Raw genomic sequence first — 19,698 nt, 5'->3', positions numbered from 1 at the left:
GGTTTCTTTTCCGGCACTAAGGACACAGTTGTGGAAGACTGGCTTAGTCTCTACAAACGCGTCAGCACCTATAAAAGGCAGGACCCCACATTAATGCACACCAATGTCATATTTTATCTCAGTGGCACTGATCGAGGGTGTTATGAAATCCACGCGGACGACCGAACAAGCTGGGACTCGTTCAAGGAGAAGGTAACGACGCCGTTCGATAGGTCTGATCAGCGGCAGCTCGCCGCCATAAAACAGCTTGCGTCTCGAGCCCAGTCTTCCACTCAAAGTTACGTGGCCTGCATTAAGGACATGGCTCTTTGCCACAAGGTCGACGTTGCCATGAGTGACACAGACAAAGTGGGCCACGTGCTCGAGGGCATTGCTCACGATTCTGCCCATCTGCTTGTTTCCAAAGACTGCTCCACCGTTCAAACCATCATTAAAGAGTGCCGCTGATTTGAGCAAGTGAAAGATTGCTGCATTCCGCAGCCGTTTTTCCTCCTTCCGAACATTGGAGCGACATCTTCCTGCGAGGACCAGTGATCCTTCCCATGTGCCCTCGGGCGCTTCTCCTGTCACCGATTCGGTCACGCGGATCGTCCGACGTGAATTGGAGGCCCCGCACCTGTGATATCCCCTCCACACGGCCCTGACACGACGCTGCCCGCTGGCCATCGTGTCGCTTACACAGGCCGCCGTGTCATTTATTCAGGCCGTCGTGAGGCAGGAACTGGCAAACTCTCCGCCGGTGTGTTCCACTGGCCGCTGAGCCGTCCACCAGCTTCCTGCTCCTTCTATTCGCGCAACCTACTACTCGTACTGCATGTCACGTTACCGCAATCCGGCGGAATGGCGCGCGGCCGACGACAGACCTATCTGCTTTCACTGGTTCCGTGTTGCACACGATTCTCGACATTGCCTCCACCCATGGTCCTCTCCTCGCCGCGGTGGCTTCTCCCACTACCTACCTCACCCTCATCGCCGCTACTCGCCCCGCTTCCGAACAGAGCAGTATGAACACCACTTTCCGGAATTCCCGCTCTCCGTCGCCGCAAGGCCATCACTTACGTTCACCGCAGTCGCCCCGTCTTTCGGCAGCAGCTCCCTACGTCCACTCCACTTTAGAAAACTAGCTGGTGCAGCTCCCGCAGGTGACGCCGCACCAACGATCCCCGACCAGAAATCCTCTACTGAACCCTCGACCAAACTCGACGGTGTTCCTGTGCGCGCCCTCAATGACACCGGTGCGCACGCATCCATGATGAGTTCTGCCCACCGCAGGCGCCTCCGCAGAATCTCCACGCCTGCAACGTCTCTTGTGTGCATGGCGGATGGGGGCACACCTGCTGTCGACGGACAATGTACTGATCGCATGGCTGTTGCCGGCCACAGAACCCCGGTTAAGTTCACCGTTCTGGCCACCTGCACCCACGACCTCATTCTCGGCATGGATTTGATTTGCCCTGCGGTCATTCAGCACTCACCGAGTGCTGTCCCGTTCTCTTGTCTTCTCTGTGTGTGGTTTTTGGCGCCTTTACTTCACAATGAATTACCAACTAGCCCCGGAAGAAGATCTCTTAAGACTGCTGGCAGGGTGTCCTGCAGCTCGTGCTCCCACTACTCGGTTTCGAGCACGTCGATCCCTCTCTCCGCTTTTTCAATGCAGACTATGCTCGCCTGCCGTCTCAAGCCACCTCCTTCGTTCCACTCACCCCCTCTCCCTCCGCTTCCGATACAGGCTACCTCGTTGCGCCTAGTCGTGATCAACTGCTGACCCGCAACGTTGCCGTTTCCTATAACATCGTTCCGTCAAGGCGAACGCCCTTCCTTATACCATCGCCTCCGTCAAGGCGAACGCTCTGTCTCTCCCATTCCTCAATTTCGGATTCTCTCTTCAAGTTCTTCAGTCCGGTATTTGCGTTGCTGTGATCTCCCCCCCCCCCCCCCCCATCGCTCTGTTCCATATGTCACTGCATTAGACCGCGCCCCTTCTCATGATCCCGAAGCCCATCACCAACCTATTTCTCTTTTGACGGAGGCCTTCAGGACCACAATGCCTACCGATCTGTGGCCGGCCCAATCTGCACAGCTTTGAGACCTTCTATAATCTTTTTCTGACATTTTCGACATCAGTTATGTGCCGCTGGGCCAAGCAGTTTTTGTGACGCTCCGCATTGATACCGGGGATGCCTCTCTTGCGCCGTCGACCGTACTGAGCCTCCCACGCTGAGCGACAGGTCATCAACGCCTAGGGTACGAAAATGCTTGCTAAGAACATTATCGAACCCTCCCACAGCATCTGAGACTCGCAAGTCGTCCTTTTGTGGGAAAAGGATGGCTCATAGTGTTTTTGTGTTCACTATCGCCTCCTGTACAAGATAACCGAAAAGGACGTGTACCCCCATGCAAATCAACTATTGTCTCTACGGTGCCAGATTCTTCTCCTCCATATATCATCGCTCCGGCTATCGGCAGATAGCTGTGGATCACCAGGGCCGTGAGAAGGACGCGTTTGTGACTGATGCATTATAGACTGCATAAGGCGCGACTATAAGACCCGAAGGCGCGACTATAAGGAACAGGTCATTCAGAAGCGCTGCGCCTTTTGGCGATCTGTGCACGCAGCTTTTGAAAGGATCACCGGAAAAATGTGCTTCCCAGTGGACCTAAGGAAACATATGAATGATTCATTTGAAAAGTGAGCAGAATATAACTTCCCTTCCAAATTACCTCCCGACGCACCTATCTTCCCTCATAATAGAGCCTACTTCTGTTTGCTCTGGGCGCAAATTAAACACGAAACGAGCTAAAACGCTTGCGCATCCTTCGTACAGGCAGCTGGAGCTCAAATGATGTGAATTCTCAGCGCCCATCATGGCGCATAAGCTCGATCAGCCGGGTACTAATAAACTGACCAGTCAGGCCGCAGTGACAAACATAGGCGAGATTACTGTACGAGTAGGGGCACCGCCTCTCAAAGCTGCGTTCACACTCGTAGTGAGGAAACTGGACTCAGATATTGAGGAGTTTACTGGTCGTGTGTAATCGGAAGCTTATTTGGGACAAAGAGCTGTGAAACTGTTTCTCTTCGTCACTGAGGTGTTCATTTCAGGCCAAGACAAAAAAAAAACTTTCATGCTTTTTATCTTGCTTCGGGTGCGCGCTTCCGAGACCACCTTGATCATTTTACTAGAGAATATTTATTCTCTAGATTAAAGAAGGAAGTGGTGCGTAACTGGTTGCGACGTAACAGCTGCGCTTGTCCGTAGGTTTCCTTCCGCTGTTGCATGAGTTGTTTTTTTCGCGCTAGTTGCTAAGTCGCAACCAGACTCTCTAGATGTTCCACATCCGGCCGCGCATGGCCCGTTGTGGCCTATCTCGATAGCGTCGGCAGCCAGCTTCTTAATGCGAAATATTTAAGAGCGTGGGCTCTTACTTATCCCTTTTCGAGATTTCGTGAGGCCTGCTACCACCCTGAGATCACAGCGCCACCTGTGGCAGCAACAAGAAAGCAGCACATCTCACACTGAGACTTGTAGCGCCATCTACAATAGCATTGTTTTGTAGAAACAACCACCTGCCACGTGACAATGACGACGTCATGGTCGAATATGGTGGATAGAGGTGGAACTATGTGAGTATGACGGAATGCCGCGTCCAGTCAGATCTAGGTGGTTGCGTCTCCGGAGTCCGAAATTTTGGCAAAGAACAGTGAAAGAGTGCGTTCTCGTCAAGTGCGACTGTCGACGTGCGCTTCGGCTTCTACAGCTAACGCTGTTTACTTCAACGTTTTCCAGACGTGGGCGACCTTTTTTTTGCCATGCTCTTCTCCACTGTGGCTTCGTATGCCCAGTTGAATGGCTATATGTTGCCAACCATGCAAAGTTTAAGACACCGTTCTTTTCTGGCACTGCTTTTGCGATAAAAAATAAACAAAAACTTCTGCGCAAAAGTTTAGGGTTATATTTACAAGAAAATTTTGTGTGACTATGCATGTTGTTCAATTGAAATGGAAACCTTCACTGATACACAGGTGCAGTATTGCATGCAACGCATGTCAGTAATGGAATTTCTTTCTAAAACAAATGTACAGAAATAATACTGTAAGTGGATCGAATATTTAGTTTTGTGATCCGGTTTCTACGTATCATGATTGCCGAACATCACGGCGATGGAATGTAACGCGAATAATTGGAGGTAGAAACGCATACTACCAGCGACAGCTTTGGCTGCATAGATGCCACGCCTAAGGAAAAGGTTGCCAAGTCAGGAATTTATAAAGCTATAATGATCTTAGAATATACATTTTCAGTAAAGCATGCCAAAGTAAAAGTGTAACAGTGAACAATGTTTATTTGCACTGTCTGCATTCTCCTCTTTCTTACTGTTAGACCAGTTCATAGCGGCAGTTCACAGCCAGCGCTCGAACGTCTAGCTCTTTGTCGCGCCCACGCGCCGTTGATACTCCCATTGGGGCCCACGAACTGACTTCTAATGCGAGCAACGAACAGAAGACAAAAAGTCTCTAAAATGCAGCTCATGCTGACCCGTAGCCTATAGGAGTGAGCTGATGGCGGGATGTCTTTCTTCATTGCAGGGACCGCCAGGAAACAAAGGACCTATAGGGAATCCAGGGCCACCAGGGCCGCCGGTGAGTGACGCCACGCACAAGTTCTGCACAGCATGCCAGTAGACCAGAGTGAACGAGTGTATTTACTGTGGCGGGAATATATGACATAAGCAACTCTGAGGCCGCCTAAATGCTCACTGAAGACCACTCCATCGTATTTCGTTCTCAGTGGAAATCAACTGTACTAATCATTGTGCCTATGCTTATATGTCTTCGTTGCCGAAATGAGCATTTTAGGCGATAGCTTAAGAAGCAATTCGGTTGTTCATGTTGATGCGTTCAGTAACGCACTGTCTGGCAACATGTACAGCAGAGTCGTAGTTCAACCGTTCAAATAAGGAGGCGCGGTGGCGCCCTCGGAGGGCTCGGGGACGGACCACCAGCGTGCGTCAAATCGAAACGACTACACGTGAAGCATCGCAATTATTAGATACCAGTTCGTGAGGATCTATAGCGCACAAAGCGACCACGGGGAAGATTACCATCCTCGAAAACAAGGTGACTGACGATCGTCACCGACGGACTCTGGAACTGGGACCGAAATTCTGCTTTGAACCTGCCTTGAGTCCCCTCGAGCTGCTAGCGTTCTCGCGCGAGGTCTCCCGAGTTGTTCCCGACGCTGATAAATCAAGGTGCGTCAACGAGTGCTCCGCAATCGTAATGGATCAGAAAAGAAAAGGAAAGACGAGAACTTCAGGAAGAATGAAGGAGCTGGTGGACTACTTGGCGACTGAGGGCTTGAAGCCTCTCCTGTCTGACAAGGAGGGATTCTTTGTCCTAGCGCCAGAAGGCGTTTTCAGCAAGAAGGCAGGAGAGGCAATTGCAAAGAACTTCAAAGAAGTAGCTCTGAGGCCTGGTTCCGTCAAAAAACAGGCCAAGGTCCTCCTGGAAGAGATGAATCTGGATCGACTGGGCGCCACGGTCAGCAATAGCAAAGGTTCCCTTCTGGACTTGTTTTTCACAGCCAAGACCCATAAGCCGGACGTTCCCTTCAGGGCGATTGTTTCAGAGCGGGACACCTGGCAGCACGCAGTTTCTGGATTTCTACAGCGTCATCTGGGTTCTCTCAGGTTGTCCGATCCATTTTTGGTGAGGAATTCTACGGATATTGAGAAGTTCTTGTCACAGGTGGAGAAAAAGAGGCATTACGCCTTCAGCATAGACGTTGAAGATTTATTTTACTCTTTACCTCATGCTCAGCTTATGAAGTATGTGAAGGATTGCATCATCGAGGACAATGACGAGGTTGTGTTCATGGCGGAATGTGGTATTTCGGTAGAAAATTTTCTAGAGCTCCTATCGTTTTACCTCGACTGGACCTTCGTCGGGTGGGGAGGGAAAGTGTACGTCCAGAGGTCTGGCGTCTGCATCGGATCCCGTGTCGCACCTGTTTTGAGCGACATATTCCTAAGCAGGATGGATGTTAAATTAGCTGAAGACCTTGCTGATCTTGCTGAAAAGGTCTTCCGGTATGTTGATGACTTTTTGATCCTCGTAAAAGATAGTTCCCCCAGGGTTATCCCGGACGTCGTCAAGGTATTCAAGGAAAGGGGCGACGGTCTGAAGTTCACCTTTGAATTACCGCAGACAGGCTCCATCCAGTTCCTAGACTTGAGGATCGGTTGCCATGCGAGTGGGGTGTGCTGGGAGTATCGCCCAAGGACGGAAAAGCCCCTCCTCAACCACAGGTCGGATCATTCGAAGTTGGTAAAGGCCGGCATTGCTAGTTCTTGCCTAAAAGCCTCCTTCTCAAAATCTTGCCGCCACAAGGTTGAATCAAGCTTCCTGGCACATATACGCCGGCTTAAGGAAGCAGGTTTTCCTGATCACACTCTGGCTGGAGTCACTGAAAGGATCTTGGCCAGGACCGGTAGGCCAGAGGTCATCGTGACAGAGGATGCGAGGAAAAAACGATCGGTAGGAATTCCCTATGTCCACGGTATTTCACATCGCCTAAAAAAAGTGGGGGCGAGGTATGGGGTAAACGTTGTTTACACCGCGAGGAATAAGCTTGCTGGTGTGTGCAGTGCTGTGCGAAAAAAGCTTGAGCATGGTGGTGTACGCCGGAGGGACAGTTGTACGATAGTCCACAGAAAAAGGATCACAGATTGTGACACAGGTGTTGTATATCGCATTCCGCTTTCCTGTGGTAGGAATTACATCGGCCAGACCGGTCGGTGTATCAATGAGCGTTTAGCGGAACACCGGAGATCATTGAAAGGTGCTGTGTCTTCCAACCTCTCCTTGCATTGCAGGGGTTGCAGAAACTGCTTTCCCCACCTTGATAGGACAAACATCTTGTTCAGGCACAGAGATAAGGTTTGCCGGGAACTGATGGAAGCTTACTTGATTAAAAAAGAAGGAGACGCGTGTGCCGCATCACCATCGGTCAGCCTGCAGGAACAGGAGGTTCCTTTTCTGCGCAGGTTCTTGAGTATGAGCAGACAGTACGGAGGGTTGGCTTGATGTGATTACACTTGTTATCCTGTTGTTATGTTCGTTTTCACGCAGGAATGATATGTCATGCTTTCCTTGCACGCGTGGTAGTGGTTGTTGTTTCAATTTTGTATTTTCTAACGCCTTTAAAAAGCTTCCCTTTCCTGAATAAAAATTCAGTTGATAGTCTGCGCTTGTATTGTGTCTCCTCGTTCGCTTTGGTCCTCGTTTTTTTTTTTTGCGCTGCTAAGTATGAATCCACACCAACTAGCCCAACTTTCTGTTCTTGTTAACTACATTTCTTTGAAAGGAAAAACTATTATTGATTGCTTCCTGCTATCAGGTTGCATGGGAACCCTGTAGTTTTTCGCAGTCCTTCTGAATGGCGCTGGGTGCGCAAGGTGTCGGATGGACCAGCACACATGATCTTAAATCAAGAGCCTCCCTCTGCACACAGACACACCGAGAAAAAAAAGTAAAGAAAACATGGTGCGTTGATTTGTTTACGCCAGGGAAGCAACATGAAACGATTGCACATTCCGGTGTAAAGCGAAGAACACAATGCAAACAAGAACAGAGTAGAATGCAGCACAAGAAAAGCGTATCGTCGTGCCTTATTGTTTGATGATCATATCGATCAATACGGCAACTTTAAATTGTTATTAAGCTACACTCGTGCTACGGTGACCAGGTGTCTCACTCCCCATTATCCTATCTCTGGCGAGCCGAACTAACAGAAGCGTTGCCGAATTCTTCCGAATTCACGAGAACTTCACGCCACACCAGAGTACGTACGTTTCACGGCATCGGACGTAAGAGATGGATTATCCAGTTTTCCGATGGCGGTCGGATTAACAGTATTTCAATGTATCAAATGCCAGATTTCCTAGATTCCCTTGTTAAGCTCATTTATTAGTATGTTTCTTCAAATTAGTCTTTCTTGTCAGGATGGCTGTTTGTTTTTTCCCCTGCATGTCACCCCATCTGTGGCGCTGAAACATTTTGGATCTTAAGGCAGCATTCCTACATGTTACATAATTCAAGCGATGTCTAAACGAAGAAGCAATCCAGAAATATATGGTTCCTTTGCATACTGCTGAAAAAAGTCTCTTCCCTGCCTTGAAGATAACAAATTTCAGCAAGAATTATTATTGCATAACTTGGGGTAGCCAAAATATTAGCTTCCTAGATGGCCATGGGAATAAACGCCGACCAGCAGCATCCTGGGAGGTGGCAATGTGACGTCGCAGTTTTTCCCATTAAGACCATTTGGTGCATTTGGAGCTACGGAATCAAACAGTTCGGGTAAACCACGCTGGGATGAAGGTTAGAGAATGACGGAATCCCGTCTGTCTGGGTGGGTACATGTGTCACAAAAAAGTGGTAGTGTTCTAACCTACTTAAAGAGGGTAGACGTCAACGTTGTGTTTTCATCTGTTTTTAACACTGATCTCCACTAGGTGGCTGGATGCCGTATTCCCGCTTTCCGAGACGAGCGCGAGTGAAGCCACCGGAAGTTGAACGGCTTGTCCCGGAAGTCGGGTGTCTGCTGTGTATTTCAATCCAAAAAGTCGCGTCTTTCGCCCTTTCGTTCGCAGATTTTTTTTGCGTTGTTCTCATGTAATGTCTGCTGTTATATGAAAGGAACAAGCAAGCTTAACGCGAGAAATGTGAGAATTGTGTACAGAACCCTGTAGTTTCAGAGAAACCGAGGAAAACAGGCATGCAGGTCTCGGCAAAGGGGTACGTGCATTAAACACTATAATTCTTGTCTGGATCGTGTCTTCCGATCGTGAAGGAGAAGTAGTGGAATGACGATGAGGCTAGGCCATCTTGAAATCGAATTTTAGAGCAGCAAAGAAAAGGCACCGCGCGAGAGGAACGACTGACAAGAAAGACGAATGCTGCAGTGCGCGTGAGAAGCGCTGTTAGAAGTCAAGTGCACCAAGCACCACGAATTAAAGCCAATTCAGGCTTAACTTGCTACAATACGAAACAGTACATGACACGCTGCGTCGAAAATACAGTACCATACCTTTTGGAGACGCTAACGTGAACGAACCGAACCCCTTCGACATCTCACCAGATAGTAACCTAGCCCTCTCTCCGGTTCGGTCTACACATAATAAGCCGAGTAGACGAGGCTCCATACTTGCTGCGTGTAACGACGTCCTGTCGTCTGCTAGTGTCGTCCCATTGCTTTGCAATGGACCCTTGTTTTTGAAACATCATTCCCGAAGACTTCGCTGCTCTCCTCGCTCAGTTGACGGCGCAACAGGTAGGCATTGTCATGTAAAAAGACGAGAACGACGAGAAGACGAAATGCTAATTGGGAAAACAAAACTGGAACTGAAAAACCGTGCTAAGATCCGATTTCGTGCACTGCCAAAAGCTGACTTCCGGGACAAGGCCGCTTACTTCCGGTGGCTTCACTTTCGGGCGCCCGATGCGGCATCCAGCTCCCCTAGTGGAGATCAGTGGTTTTTAAGGCAGAAGCCTTTAATGCCTCATCGTTGTAAGCAGGAGTTGTCGACAGAACTGTCACGCTTTTCAATTGCTCGGAATGGTCGTGACGTCACAGTGCGCGAATTTCAAACAGGGCCAGTTGTACTTTGGCTAGTAACCATGCAACCAACTAAAGGGATGGTATAGTGATGCTTCAAGTAAGTGGAACTGAGTTTAGTTAAGTAGTTAATTAACCAATTACCTTAATTACCCTTTCTAGTCAGAGCAGACAAATAAACAAAACCGAGTAGGAAATTGCTCGAGTTGGGGAATCGAACCAGGGTCTCCGGACTCTAACCGCTCCGCCAAGCCAGCTCCATGATTCGGAATGAACAAAGGCGCGTCTAACAAATACGGTGACTTCGTTCACTCCCATTCTCTTCCCTTCACTTACGGCGAAGTTCAGGTGCCCATCGAGATATGCGAAACAGATATATTTCCTTTCCTCAAAAACCAATTTACCGACGAGCAAGGCGTAGAGCCGAATGGGCGATGGCGTTCTGTGGACACCCTGGCAGCTTTGCAAGAAGCTGTCGCGTTCCACTCCTAGAGGCAAGGCTTAACATCTTAACCATACATAAATGACATAATGAGCAGCACCACGCTTAAGGCTTTCGCCTCGTCGCACTTTAGATGAACAAAGTGGCCTCCTGAATTTTTTGCTAATTAAGCTGGAGCGTCACCTCCTACCACTGTACTTCCGTCTTTATCCTGTCTGTCGCTCTCTTATTAGGGTATTTTGACCCTAAGGGAACACCTGAAGCTCTCATCATCAGCTGGAATAGAGGAAATCAGTTCGAAACTGTTAAAGAACACAAAACACATCACTTTTGAATACTTCTCATTGTTGTACATGCCATCACTAGCTCTAGGAAGCCCACCAGGTGATAGGTAACTGTTGGAGATGGTCGTTCCAGCGTGCAAATCAAGTGTCAAGCAACCTCCTCTTAATTATCGAACCATTTCTCCAACCTGCGTCCCATGTAGAATCATGAAACTCATCATTTACTCCCAAATCATGAACTTCCTAAATGCTAACAACTTTTTTCATCCTTCCCAACATGGCTTTGCACGGGTTTTCCTTACGAAACCAGCTCGCACTTTTCATTCATGGTCTGTGTACTAATCTTGGTCGCAATATTCAGGCTGATGCCGTTTGTCCAGATTTTGCAGAAGCTGTCGCCATTGTACCTCCCGCACGTATTCTACTTAAATTTACGCCCTGTCGTCCCCGCATGAATCAAGCAATTTCTAATCAACCGCTCCCAGTTTGTTTTCGTTAACAACCGAAATTCTGCCTCCCTCACTGTAACATCAGGCGTCGGAAAGCTTCAGTCCTCGGTCCGCTGCTGCTTCTAATCTACATTAAAGATTTACCAACGTGTCTACAAGTAATGTTTCCATGTTAGCGACAATATCGTCATATATCGACCAGTGCCTAACATATCCCACCAAGCAGCTGTCAATGAATGGTGCCACCACTGACTCAAGAAACTAAATGCTAAGAAACTCGAACGTGTCTCCTTTCATCGCCAACCCTCATCCTCTCGTATATAACAACACTATTCTCAACTCTGCATGACCATCATTCTCGGACAAAAATTTTGAATATTGCAAAAGTGTCAGAGAGTGTTATGGAAATATTAAAGGTAATAAATTTTCAGGAAAACTTTGCGCAAATTAACACAAGACGAGAGGGTGAAACACGCACACACGCGAGTGCAAACTTGCAACTGTATTCTCACAAATGATATACCGCCTTAAGAAGCAGAAAGGGCGCATGCGTACAATATCCAGTGCAACGCGTTTGGGGAAAAACAGCGATCACATGGGCACAGCAAATATAGCATCAATGACAGGCACAAGCAAAGTCATACGCGAACTCAGCGGAAAAGCCCAGAAACCATGTAAGAACAAAAGCGGGTTATCTATCGCGAAGAAAATAAAGTTCCTTTCTGAGAAGGGCTACCGATGCCTTACTCACACAGCCTTCGGTAGTACAAATCTCGAGGGCTGCCACAATTTCCCGGGCCAGCTTATCGGAAGCTCTTCCGTTAGCAACCGTAGAACGGAGGAGAGGGCAGAACTACTGTTTCTTTTCCTTATTCACCTCAATGTAGTGTTTGCACTGAAGGCAATGCAATGACAGGTTCGAGCTATCAAAAAAAGGAACTTGATTTTCTTCGCGATAGATAACCCGCGTTTGTTGTTTCTGGTTTCTGGACATTTCCGCTGAGTTCCGGTATGACTTTGCTTGTGCCTGTCATTGATGCAATATTTGCTGTAGCCATGTGCTCGCTGTTTTTCTCCCTCACGTGTTGCACAGGATATTGTACGCATGCGCCCTTTCTGCTTCTTCAGACGGTGTATCGTTTCTGTGAATGCAGTTTCAAGTTTGCGCTCGTGAGTGCGTGCGTGTTTCTCCCTCCCGTCTAGTGTTAGCCTCCGCAAAGTTTTGCTGAATATGTCGCTACACCAACTGGCCCGACGTTCTACTCTACTATATTGCAGGTAAAGGTGAATTCTTTTGATGTGTAACCTAATTCTTGTTTTATTATGTTTACATCTGTCGCATCGAGCAGTTAAGACTGCCATAGAAAACGAAGGGGGAATGCTTTTGGCGATAGAAAAAACGTTAATACGAAAAAAAAATTGGAGGCTTATCAAGGTTAAGCCCAGTGGATGCGAAGCATGTTAAGCAGCTGCCTCAGTGTGGATGGGGCTAAGTAACGGAGACGTGGTTTTAGGTTAATCGTCGTACTGTATTCTTTGCAGCCCGACAAACACACTCTTATGGTGCGTAAATGCATGAGCGTTTGGAGGCATCTTGACCGCATACACGCCCAGCGCAAAGACGCTGGCACGGTTGCGGGCACAGAGACTGACGCGACGGCGGGCGCGCGCCGCTTCATCCCTGGCGTGACGTCACATATCACTTGATGCAGCGATGGTGGCGCCGCCGCCGCGTCGCGCGCGACGGCGCGAACCGAAGTGTGGTGGCCTCCGCCGGGCGACGTCCGACGGCGCGATATGAAGCCCCATCTGCAGCCGGTGTGACGTCATCACGTGACGTCACATCATGCGATCTCACTTCAAGGTCAATGGTGGCCACCGCCGGGAGGCGACCGACGGCGCAATATGAGGCCCCATCTGCAGCCGGTGTGACGTCATCACGTGACGTCACATCATGTGATCTCACTTCAAGGTCAATGGTGGCCACCGCCGGGCGTCGCGCGAAGGCCAGAAACCTACGTTAATATGCTTCGCATAAAATTAACACTGCTCTCGGGATGTCTGCTGACATATTGATTCTTATACTCAATCATCATCATTACCATCTGCCTGTCTACGGCCTCTGCAGGGCAAAGGCCTCTCCCATGTCCCTTGAATTAATAATGTCCTTTGCCAGTTGTGGCCATCGTATTCCTGCCGACTTTGTAATCTCATCCGCCCACCTAACTTTCTGCCGCGACCCCTGCCGTGCTTGCCTTCTCTTGGAATCCAAGGATCAGCGGTTATCCTGCCTTCGCATTAGATGCTCTACCTAAGTCCATTTCCTCCTAGTTCTAGTCTGGAGGGCTGGAGCACAGCCGGGCGGTGTGGACCAGGTACACATTGCCCACACGCAGGGTGCCGAAGCTCCTGGACCAGGATGGTGGTGGGGACCCAGCACCTGACACCAGATTTTACGCGGAAGCCAGCCGAAGAATGAGGCGCAATGAACGATGGATGAGACGATTTAATGGCCGCAAGCTTAGCGCGAGCGCTCCGTGCCGCGCTGCTGCCAGGTTCGTCTTCTTCGTCACAATATCATTAACGTCATATATCGGCAAGCCGATCCCTCAGATTTGTGAAACGTCGTCTACGTCATGCACCACGGCATGTGCAATCACTCGCCTCTATATCTCTAGTCAAGAATATCCTCTCCGGAGAATCTGGTATCCCCGTCAATCTTATCTAGCTAACACCCTTAAATCTTTACAGAATCCCGATGTAAGATTCATTCATTCTCACCATTCGTTCAATACCAGCGTAACGTCATGAAAACTTCAGTCCGAACTTTTGAACCCTAGCACTAGTCGTCGAATCGATACCCTTTGCTTTTTCCATAAGGTCATTCACAGCTCTCTAAATTAACCTCGATACCTAGTACCTCCTTCACGCATGTCCCACCGCAAAACGCATGCATTTATTGTTGCTCGACCACTTACTAGAATCGCTACGTTTGCTGGGTCACTTTTTCTTCGAACAGCTATCGAGTGGAACTTCCTTCCAAGGGTGATTGCTGTCATCACACGGCCGTCAACATTTGCGACGACCGTCCCTTCTCTTGTTCAGAAATTGGAGCCTTCACGTAAGATATGTAATCCCATTCCTTATGTAACACTCTGAAAGGGGTTATTAGGGCAATAAAACGGTACTAAAGGAGCGGCAAGCATGTGTTCAGCCTGGTTGGCTCATGGCTTTGCTTTCCTGGGTCGTCGACACGCAGGGCGATGATATTGTTGTCAGGTTAAGCTGATCTTTCCTGCTCGCGCTGCAGACGACGATGTGCAATGCACAGCGTGAGAGTGAATTGCAGTTTAGCACGAGGCGTGAGGGGCTGCGGCAGTAGCACAGTGCTGCCGGGCAGTGAGCAGCGAAGCTGATCTGTTCGTTCTGCCGTGCGTTCCAAATCCCTGTCACGGCAATATTTTTAATGCGAAAGCATTTGATGGCTATATTGACGCCTGAAGTGTCCGCAAAATATGTCGCCGAAAATTGGTCATTTGTGACATCATCGTCAATGTCAAGTAACTAGTCACGAAGGTCATGAGACGTGAGAATAAAATAAGAAAAAAAATTGAGGTCTAGGAGTGAATGGTCCCTAGGCCGCCGGCGTGCAAGATGACGTGACAGGATGATCGCTGCCACGTGCAGAGAAAGGAACGATGGAAACAGACGCGCGGTGCGAAACTGCGTTCGCCGGAGCGACGACGCTGGTTACAGCAAGACAGCGCAGGTGCAGACGTGTCATGAGGTCATTTACTTTTGCATGCACTGCGCATGCGTGTAATTGTCAACATTTGCTATGTTACGATACAATTCGGAAGCTAGCTCTCGTCGTGCCCTTGTCTTTAGTTCCATTGGGGAGAATGAAACTGCTTCTTACTGCTGGAGACCTCCTAGGCCGCGGAGAGATGCCTTCTTAAGGATGCAGATAGGATATCTAACTGATGAACAAAGGATGTAATTTGTTTCTGAGACCTATAATGAAAGACGCGCGTCGCAGCAACAACCGTGTCCGCCGAAGCGGACGCTGGCTGAAAAAAGGCTGAGGCTTAACTTGGTTAAGCCTGGAGAATGCGAAGCATCATCGTGTCGCGTAATTTGAAGGCGCACAACCACAGCGACGGCGCGAGGTGGGCCCCCGTTTCTCCACTGTCGTGACGTCATGTATCACGTGATTTGGAGGCGCACAACCACAGCGACGGCCCGAGGTGGGCCCCCGTTTCTCCACTGTCGTGACGTCATGTATCACGTGATTTGGAGGCGCACAACCACAGCGACGGCGCGAGGTGGGCCCCCGTGTCTCCACTGTCGTTACGTCATCGTGTCACGTGGTGTGACGTCATGTATCACGTGATTTGGAGGCGCACAACCACGGTGAAGGGCTGAAGTGGTAGCTAAAGTAGTATGCTTCGCATAAAAACAGATCAACGGCCGAAGCCGCGATTCGTCACCACCTCCAATAATGTCATCCAGCAAACGAATGCGAGCAAACGAATGCGTAGAGTGGAACCTGACTGTCAATCTTGACGCAGAACAGCTCTCTTTTCCTTTCGTAAGAAAGCCTTAAGTGAGGTACTTCTAATCTCCTGAAACCGAAAGTTGACTTTTTTTTTGTTCATATATAAAAAATCAACGCGGAGCCCGGCAGCGCGCTTACTTGCTGTCACAAAATTCAGCTTATTTTTGAAAAAAAAGCGGCTGAGGCTTAACTTGGATAACCCTGGTCAGATGCGAAGCATATTGATGGCTAGACTTGGTAATACATGGCTTTCCTTGGTTGAATACTTGGTCATTTTAATACAACCACTAGAAGCCCTCGTCGTGGGGGAAGACAACGGCATGGCTACAGCGGAACGCCGACTAACCCCGAGACGCGCGTTGGGTGAGCGCCTGGAATGCCACGGAAGCCGCGTCCGCCTGCCCGGTGGAGCGAGCGTTTCACCTACACCGAGTGTGAACGCGCGTTCGAAATGCGCGGGAATGCCGCTCGAGGGCATTCCGGCGTCTGTGCGATGGCATCGTTCTCCCTCTACCAGCGCGTGACGGCGATCTGTCGTGACGTCATTGTGCCACGTGGTGTGACGTCACCATACCACGTGGTCTGCACGGCGTGCAACCGCAGCGACGGCACGAGTTGGAGCCCCGTCTCTCATCTGTCGTGACGTCATTGTGTCACGTGGTGTGCACGGCGTGTAACCGTCACGAAGGGCTTGGGTTACCTATTGTAATATGCTTCGCATAAAAAAGAAACAAAAAATCTCTGCCTCTCCCGTAACCGAGGGTAGAGTAAGCATGACATGCAGGACGATGCAGAAGCGTACGCGGACTTGACGAGACGCAGGCCTGACAAGAATGTATACGCAGCGCGTTCGAAACTGTCTAAAGTGGGTAGCGACGAAAGCGCTTTCCGCGCGACTTTGCCTGTGTGACACTGCTGACGTCACCACTGGATTACGTCACACATAATTGATGACAAAGTAATGACAAATTGCTAATTAGTGACTAATCACTGATTAATGACTAAATAATAATTAACTGCTAATTAATGACGCTTAAACTTCGCCTTTAGGAGTGGAACGCGACAGCGTGTTGTAGCTCTGCCAGGCAGTCCACGGAACGCCACCACCCGTTCGGCGCGGTGCCTTGCCCTTCGACCGCGACGCTTTTTGAGGAAAGGAAATTACGCAGTAATTCTGTCATCTCGGTGGACACCCAAACCGCAGCGTACAGGAAGGGAGGAATGCCACCACCCGTTCGGCGCGAAGCTACCGGCGCTTGTATGCCGGTCCTGTAGGAGGGCATAGAGAGTCTGGTTAAATCTCGTTAAATCTCGTACGGTGCCCGGATGTTCTCGTTTCAGTGCCCGCATGAGTGGAATTCAGTGCCCTGATATTGGCTCTCGGTCTCGGCGTGACGTCACCACACTGCCGACAACGGGAGCTAAAAGCATTTCATGCTTAAAACAGCGCCGCGCGGACGCCTGTTGCCGGCGCGCGCCGTAAAACAGGGCGGAAGGAAACCCCGGGGAGCGACTAGCCTTGTGTGTGTGGCAGCCCCCTACTCCACCGCTCGCTAACGCGTGCGCGGGGGGATTGCGTCAGCCATGACGTCGAACCTTCTCGAATGTCGGAGGCATTTCTACTCGATGTTAGCGGAAAAGGCGTAGCCTTGCGTGTTCTAAGAGATGCCTCGTCCCTCTTGAGGACGCGCCTCAGCAGTCGGGAAGAGCGGACGTGTCTCACGTCGGCTCCGCCGAATTTTATGATCCTTTCCCGAAGCATTTGCGGAAGCGCTGCGACACCATCTGGCTACACTTCCAGAACAACGAGGAGACCACCCACCCTTGTTCAGGTGGGACCGTTTTCTCAAATCCTTCGAGAATTTGAAGACTAAGCGGATCGCGCGAGTTGCTAAGCCTAACAGTTAGGCCACGACTCAGCTGCCCGCCGCGGCTCGGCGGGCAAATTCTGCCGCAAACCATGACGACCCTGATGGGATACGACCCGGAGGGGATGCAGATTGTCACCATGCCGCAGGCGAAAACCCCAGTTTTCGACAAGGTTACGGAGGCGATTATCCAGCGCAAGGTAGAAGAGTGGGGACGCGCATCAGCCCGTGACAACCACTCGGCACGGCAGAAAGGTCGAACGCCAGATGGACGCGTCACCGCGGCAGGGGATACGCCGCTGCAGCAGACGCCCCGCACGCAAGTCAAGCGTTGGAAGCCTCCTCCGCAGCCGCGTCTGGACAAGCAAGATGCAGTGATCATAATCAAACCTAAAGGAACGCTGGATCTCAGCAAATTCAGGGGAAGCAACGCGGTCGGAAACGCCTTGCACATTGCTGCTGGCGTCGACAAGGGCTCAGCCGAGCTCAGCGTTTGGCCCATATGGGAACAGAACATCATCGTCGTCGGGGTGCGAGACGCCCAAATAATCAGAAAGATCCTGGCAATTCACGAAATTCAGCTTGGGGACAAGGCACAGGCAGTGTACTCCTACCTCCGCCCCTCCGACGACACTTGCAAAGGAGTAATACAAGTGGACCCGAGGGTTTCCAACGAAGACAACACGAACGAGCTTCGCTCCCCGGACGCACCAGTGGTGAGCGTGAGAAAATTAGGTTCCTCCAACGTGGCGGCCATCACGTTTGAAGGAAGAAAGGTTCCGTTTCACGTCTTCTACTACGGTGAAGCGGTTCCGGTACGCCTATACAAGAAAACAACGCCAGCCTGCGCACTGTGCGGGAAACTTGGACACCGGGCGGATGTTTGCCCTTGCCCTTCGAAGTCAAGGTGTCCGCAGTGCGGTCAGCAAGATGTTCCAGAATCCCACGACTGCCAACCCAAGTGCACGGTCTGCGAAGGTCCACATCCCATGGGGTCGAAGCAGTGCAAGTACAAGTACCGAACATCACAAAAAACCAAGCCCAAGACAGGAGAAGTCAACCACCGGTCAAGATCCAGGTTTCGCAACCGGGCCGGCAGCAGAGGCCCATCGAGCCGCGGGGACCGACTGACCCACCAGGCCCAGCCCTCCAGCAACAACTCAGCACCCCCAGGCTCACGCTCTTCAAGCAATGGACCTGGGACTACTGATAAGGTGTCGCACAACAACGGCAGTCGTCCAGACGAGAAGACAACAGGACCCCATAACAAGGAGCAACGCAACGGCAGCAAGGTGAGCTGGGCAGATGTAGCTGCCTCCTCCCCCGAAGCGTTGGCTTACAAACGACTTAAAGCAGAGATTGAAAAACTAAAATCAGAAAATAGCACATTGAAACAGCAGTTAGGCATCGCAGTCAATCCAAACAACACATTACCTCCATCGACGCAACAGGCATGTCCGATGGAAGAAGATAAGGCAGAGCTAACCCCTCCGTCTCCACACCAGTTAGATATTAGCACCCCCGAGAGGCAATCAACTACACCAGACGCACCACACCAGGCGCCAACTCCGCAGGCACCACCACCGCAGGTACTAAAGCCGCAATATACAGAGCTCCCCCAAACCCAGGAACGCATCACTCGCTTGGAAAGAACAATTCAAGACCTCATTGAAAATAAATTACAAGTTATGATCGAGACGACAATCAAAAGCATGTTCGAATCAGTTATTAAACCCATGATGGAAAACCTCGAACCAGTTCTAATAAGGATGCAAGCGCAAGAAATTAGAATTGACCGCAAACTTCAGGAATTATCAGATGTTTCTCACAACAAGGGCCCAAAGCTACAGGGTAAAATGGGAACTCGTCGCCTGCTAAGCACTGAGATAGATCTACAACCTGAGTGCGCACCACATGATGAGACCCACGATTCTAGTGTTCAGCATGGCTCCACAACGCAGACATAAACTTACCATCCTACAGTGGAACTGCAGGGGACTAAAACGGAAGAGGGAAACATTATAGCAATACATAGACTCTCATCCCGATACGCCGCAAATAATAGCCCTGCAGGAAGTGAATACGGAGGCTAAGATCAGAGGATACTCAACACATCAAACAAATCCCTCGACATGCATCTTGGTCCACAAATCATTCACGGCAATCACTGTAGACCTTAATATAGACAGTGACATTGAATATACCTTCATAAAAATTCTGCCGCAGCACAGAAACAGCAAGGGCACCTATATACTCAATATATATAGTCGCCCCAAACAGCACCGCGTAGCCTTCAACGTGATCTTTCTTAAAGCCCTAAGAGAAGCCCAAAAACCTCCCCTAGCTATAGTTGGCGACTTTAATGCTTCTAGCCCGCTGTGGGGATACCCCAAGGAAGACACGAAAGGCAGAAAACTAGCATCCGCCATCGCTGACATGGCTCTGACCCTACTCACGGACCCGCAGCACCCGACGCG

General features: G+C 50.0%; 1 protein-coding gene across 1 annotated transcript in view; it reads left to right on the top strand.

Moving 5' to 3' along the window:
- LOC149338280 (uncharacterized) overlaps window positions 1-19,698 on the top strand; it is a 273,452-nt gene that overhangs the window by 219,431 nt on the left and 34,323 nt on the right. The window contains exons 37-40 of the mRNA XM_089550727.1: window positions 4,589-4,642; window positions 5,387-5,542; window positions 6,083-6,309; window positions 16,936-17,185. Coding sequence (XP_089406853.1) covers window positions 4,589-4,642; window positions 5,387-5,542; window positions 6,083-6,309; window positions 16,936-17,185 — 687 coding nt within the window. The remainder of the gene's footprint in view (window positions 1-4,588; window positions 4,643-5,386; window positions 5,543-6,082; window positions 6,310-16,935; window positions 17,186-19,698) is intronic.

Source organism: Amblyomma mixtum, chromosome 6 (assembly GCF_055824585.1).
Source record: "Amblyomma mixtum isolate Tamu chromosome 6, ASM5582458v1, whole genome shotgun sequence".
NCBI classification, from domain to species: Eukaryota; Metazoa; Arthropoda; class Arachnida; order Ixodida; family Ixodidae; genus Amblyomma; species Amblyomma mixtum.
Note: the sequence above shows the minus strand (reverse complement) of the source record. Positions and strands in the feature narration are given on the sequence as shown.